At 31.8% G+C, this 6,122-nt stretch overlaps 1 protein-coding gene across 4 annotated transcripts in view; it reads left to right on the plus strand.

Annotated features, from left to right (window-relative positions):
* LOC117119227 (short transient receptor potential channel 4-like) overlaps positions 1-6,122 on the plus strand; it is a 69,647-nt gene that overhangs the window by 34,096 nt on the left and 29,429 nt on the right. For all 4 annotated transcript variants that reach the window (XM_033264033.1, XM_033264035.1, XM_033264036.1 and 1 more), the window contains exon 3: positions 5,387-5,893. In XM_033264033.1, the coding sequence (XP_033119924.1) occupies positions 5,387-5,893 (507 nt within the window). The remainder of the gene's footprint in view (positions 1-5,386; positions 5,894-6,122) is intronic.

Genomic DNA, 6,122 nt, shown 5'->3' on the forward strand with positions numbered 1-6,122 from the left:
TATATATATAATGGAAAATAAAGCAAATAATAATGAACATTAACACATTTACAGTAGGTGTGTTGTGACTAAAAGACACATCTGGAATGTCCCATTGTTAGGCCTAACGTTTAAATGATTTTTTTTTAATAGTCTGAAATCGGAAGAATAGTTTTAAAAAAAAGTAAATAGGGATTCACTATAAAAAGTTATTTAATTTAAATTTGATTTAATCACCGAATCAATATAAATGGGTCTGGTATACACAAAATGAAAGCAAAAACAATTGTAACTAGATCTCAAATACTTGGATTAGATATCAATCCATATTAGACACATCTTCATTAATGTGTTGTTATGAGAGGCATCGGTAAAGCATAACAATAACAAATGATAAATATCAGTAATATGAGTCTCCATTTCATATTGCTTCTTCGCTTAGTCTGTTTCCTTAAGGAATCACTCCTCATATCGAATCATATAACGTGACCGTTTACTTTTTAATGCCATTTTATTATTTTTTACATTTTGAATAAAATGTAAAAATGTTTAAGTGGCAGTCAACCGTTAATTGATGCACAATGTTGGCCTAAGTGTTTGAAAACCTTACCTAATAGGCAGTTGCTTAAAACTACATCTATTATCAACGTTTAAAACCAACCATACTTCTAATTCTCAACCGAGTGCCAGTTATGAATAATATAAAATTCTATTGATAATGTTATATTTAACTGAAAATGAAAATTGTTTATCTTCCAAATCACATTATTTCTTTAGAGGAATTATATTATAATCATTATTTCTAGGCCCACATTCTCTAATTGTGTGTAATTCTCTAAATATGATATTTCACTTCAGTGATTATCATTGCAATTTATTAGTAATATACTTTGTTTAATTAATTAATGATTAAATTTTTTACGAAAGCCAGCATGGGCCAATATCCACTAAACCAATTATAAATATTGACAATTTTGCTTAAAATAGCTTCATCTATGATTTCTTGGATGTTTTACAACTTCGATTCTCCAAATAAGTTTAGGTTGTTGTGCTATCTTGAAAGTTTGGTGTTGTTTGTAGAACTATGTAAATTCCAACTAATTAACATTGCGTTGTTATTGCAATGTTGTGTTAACGTCATTTTAATAATTATTATAATAATAAAAATATCGATTTGTAAAGCGCAAACATCAACAAAATTGTATCAACTTAAATACAATGTACACAACATTCACCAACACTGTAATGACGTTTAGTGTTTGCTGGGCTACTGTACTCCTATCTTCAGTATCGCATTTAATCACTCCATGCACGCCCTTCCAAAAAATTACTCCTCCCCAGTCGCCCCGCCCCCAAATCACTTGAAAGTTAAAAATGACATAAAATCACCTTATTTTGCGAGTTACGCCCCTCAAATGCCCCCTACCATTGCACCTTCGCATCCCCCATCAGCACCCCTATTCCAATACTTCTAATATGTCACTGCATCCTGTCCTTAGTAGAGCTCTTACTTGCTACTTGTTACTTGTTACACTAGCCGTCATCATGTTCAAGACACTTGGCTGACATTGACCATGCAAATTTTTTACATAATATTATATACAGCCATTAAGAGAGACCTTTCTTTTAAGTTATATTATTTATAAATGAACGAATCTATCACCCAAGGTGGAACCCTTTAATATGTACTCTCCTACCGGGTCGAGAAAATCCTGAAACTTATCGTTGGGCAGAGGCGATCAATTCCCTGCTCAGGTCAAGTCTTGCGTATTGCAAGACAATCACTGTGAACGGATAATTAATTGAATTAATCATAATGAGACTATGCAACGTCGTCCATTCTGTAATTTGAGAGTTAACTGTACTTTGCTGTTGGATGCGAATAAATTTTCCAAAAATAATTATTATTTGACAAAACATAAAATAGTGAATTAACGGGCCTATACCTACATCAAATTTGTATTGTTCGTGATTATAATATTTAGTATGCTTTATAGTATAGTGTCAATAGTCCTTCATCTTCTTTTACTTTTCATTATTATATATATATATATATACATATATATATATAATATGTAACATTTTATTGCTTGTGTTTCTATTTTAGATCGAACTTATCAATGTTGAAGTTGTACTTTTTTACATAGGCTATTTAAAAATTCTTTAAATATATTTTGTTTTATTATATATAAGCCTACTATATTTTCTTTACTTTGTATATTTAAATAAGTTAATAGCTTTAAACCTAACAACTAGAACAAAAAATGTACCAATTAATGGCCGTTTATGTAATGCCAGTTCGATAGTCCTTGCATATTGTGTAGGCCTGCCCTTAACTACGGTACCAGCACATTTTAAGAATGTCTGTAGTAAAACGTCTTCAAATCATTGAAGACGTTTTTTCAATCTAGAACATTGAAGTTATCATAAGCTTTATTGCATACTACTCTAGTACACGTAGCTTGTCTATAGAGATTCAGACTCGCATTCAATTTTATGTCCATTATGGAAATAGCAGTGAGTAAATTTCAAGTCATTAAAAATACATAAAAATATTATTTAAGATAAAATATACATTAAGTTGCTGGGATTAGATTTTTCTAAGACAGAAAAATGATGTTTTAGGAAAATTTCGGGAACGGAGATACAGATTTTTGAATACTTAAAATCTATGGGAAAATGAGGCGTAACCACCCCTTTTTCACATTTCCCATAGTGTATAAATATTCAAAAATGTGTATCTACTTAATCGTTCCCAGTTTTTCATTAAATCAATTAGAAAAATCAGTTGTACAACGTATAAAAAAATGTTTTTTTTTCCGGTTTTCATGCCGTCTCATTCATGTTATATAATAAGTGCTATTCCAATAATATTACGTCAGACACGATAAAATAATTATAAAGCTTTCAACCAGCATTTGTATTTACCATAAATCGTTGTTTTGGACTAGTGGTTATGACATAAGCCATGTATGTAAAAAAATGCCCAGGTTCGATGGCCTGTGGATTTTTTTTAATTACTTTTTTGGTCAGATTTCTTTACTGTTACATTTCACAAATATTCTCTCCACATTTGTTCAAGATAGTCTTCAAAAGCCTATTATTATATTAGACCTAAATTGTGAAGCATTCTGTTTAAGATCCAACTTTCCAATTCTAATCTTCATAACATCCAGCGTTTTATCTCTGGCATGCTTGTCTTAGTGTTATATAATCATCATATATAGAAAATAACAAATCTAAAGTAATAAAATATTTCAGAATACGATTTAATTATTTTAGAATTTTTACTACCAGAACTTTTTGTTAATTTTTAAAATGTTGTCATGGTTACATACATGTATTGTGCAACATACGTTACCGCATGTATTGTTTATTAATATGGGAATTGTATTTTATTTATGTATTTATTATTTTGTTCCTTTACTGTGATATGGGACTGTCGGTCCAATAATGGACTCGCGATAGACCTCGTACTATTTTAACCAAGCGAGTCATGAGATCCTTGACTATGTAGGAAATATAGTTGACGTGGTTCTCCGAGTCCATCTGGACTACACGTTCTCCATTTTGTAAAGTTTCTTTGCAGGGTTTTACAGCCTTGGACTGCTCCTTTACTCAAATGACGCGTTGACGAAACTCTTTGGCATCGTTCTTCACATAAGAGATAAATCGGCTTTCTATTTTACCATCTAAATGAACTTTGTCTTCTTTTTAATATGTTCATCTGACGCACAGTTCAATTCAATGTCTCCCTGTTCGCATTCTCAAGCATGTCTGTTACGGCAGAATCATTGTATTTGGCAATAAACTCATCGGGACTACTAACCGACACTACACTGATATTCAGTGAAATATTTTGGTGTTTTTGACACAAGCTTGTATTACGTGAAGCAAACTTTGCCAGTTTGATGTGTGGCAGGTTTTGGCGGATTCGCTTGAAGGCTGAAAATGAAACGAGACTTTCACCAGGTTTCTCTGATTTGTATGTTAGATGAAGGTTAATAAGATAGTCACAGAGGAATTTTACTTGGTCTTTTCCGTCATTGCCTTTACATGTATCCTTTTCCAGGCATCATTCGTGAATTGTCGTCTCGTTCTAAAAAAGACACAACCTCTTCGTGAAGGGTTCCCCAGAATTGCCGAGGTATCTTTTTGTTCGTTGACGCTTGTTTATTTTGGTGCTTGAAAGGTTTTGACAAACTTATCCTGTTCCTTTCCGAATTTTATTTAGATATTGATATTTCTTTAAAAATCTTTAAATAATAAAAAGGCTATGTCCTTTTTTAATTCGAAAGTAAGTTAGAAACGTACCATTGAGTTAAAAAAATGATCTAAGCTGCACAATAATCAGATTGAGTATAAATTTATTACAAACTGTTTGCCTTGCACCTGCAATGCTGATGATTTTTTGAAGTGCCTATTTAAAATGCCAGTTTTGTTTATATTTTTACATAAATCTATCTAAAAAGGTTGATTTCGACACCTAGTATTTGCACATACAGTACGGTAGTTTATTGTAGAACATCATTTGAAAAAGGAGAGGACGTAGAAGCTTGCTTTTAGCCATACTTGAGATTTGATAAATGCTTATTTGATTTCATGTTGTGAATATTTGTAGGCCTATGCAATGTATGCGACACAATATATTTTAAATTGTGCTAGTTAGTGGGCTTAAGCCCTACAGTGCTATTCCTAATTAAGACGTCAGACACGTTGAAGCATGAACAATCGACCAACAATGGCTGAGAAGATGAGCGAAATACGTTGTGTTCTCCGGCTCATACATAATAAATGGATAACTGATTTAATTTTACTTACTTAATTTTATTTAATTATTTATTTATTTTATTATTTATTTATAGTTTATTTATTTATTTATTTATTTTTTATTTTTATTTATTTATTTTATTATATTTTTTTAATTATATTTTTACATTTTTTATTTTTAAAATGTTTTTTTTTTATTTAATTTTTTTTTTATTTAGCTACATATGCCTACTATATAAGGCAAACGCCATAATATTGTCGTATTAAGCTCTGCCCTGATTGTCAAATTTCCTTTTACAAAAACCTGATGTTATAGTCATGACGTAATGTTCTTGTCAAATAGAATTTTGATAGTCTAGACAGGTCTTTATATTCGGCAAATTGATAATCAGGTAGTAAATCTTTGACATCGCCCGCAGACAGACATATAGATACAACGGCATGCAAGGTGACCGACAGAACGATTAATGCTCGAAAACACAAACAGACAATATTAATATAAGTCTATTATCCTTAGGTAGATTTGTAGACGTATACGACATAAAGACAGAATGATAAGTAGATGATTAATCTTTGCAATATGATGTTCGCCATGAACTTGATGAACTTTTAACGCAAAATCTCTTTATTCTTTTAGGTGCGCATGCTCCAGACAGAAGGGCTCGAATCAGATTTTACTGCCGACATAAGTCCTGTTATGCTGGCTGCCCATCGAAATAACTATGAAATCTTAAAGCTACTTTTAGAGAGGGGTGCTACAATACCTAAGCCACACGACGTGAAATGCGGGTGTGATGACTGTATATCCAGTATCAAACACGACGGTCTCCGTCATTCTCGCTCACGTCTAAACATTTATAAAGCTTTGGCCAGTCCATCGCTTATAGCCCTTTCTAGTGAGGATCCAATATTGACAGCATTTGAACTGAGTGGCGAATTGAGACGCCTTAGCAAGCTTGAAAACGAATTTAAAGAGGATTATGAGGTATTAGTGGAACAGTGCAAAGAGTTTGCGACATTATTATTAGACCAAACTAGAGGGTCTCAAGAACTGGCTATCATTTTAAATCGAGATGCCGACTCACCAACGGGTGTGGAACCTTTAAGTCGGTTAAAACTCGCCATCAAATATAAACAAAAAGCGGTAGGTACCTGCATTGCTAGTTAATTGTGTTAACGACCATGTGATGGGGATATTAAACCCGTATTGTTAATTCTACAACATCAGAATGCACCTTACTAAAATAGGCATGGAACGTATAATATTAAAAATACAAAAATTATTATATAAAAATACTACAAAATACACATTATCATTATTAATTATACATTAAAATAATATATATATATATATATGTATATATGTATATATG

Source organism: Anneissia japonica, unplaced genomic scaffold, assembly GCF_011630105.1.
Source record: "Anneissia japonica isolate Jap-2015-1 unplaced genomic scaffold, ASM1163010v1 scaffold2692_len624387_cov171, whole genome shotgun sequence".
In the NCBI taxonomy this organism is placed as follows: domain Eukaryota; kingdom Metazoa; phylum Echinodermata; class Crinoidea; order Comatulida; family Comatulidae; genus Anneissia; species Anneissia japonica.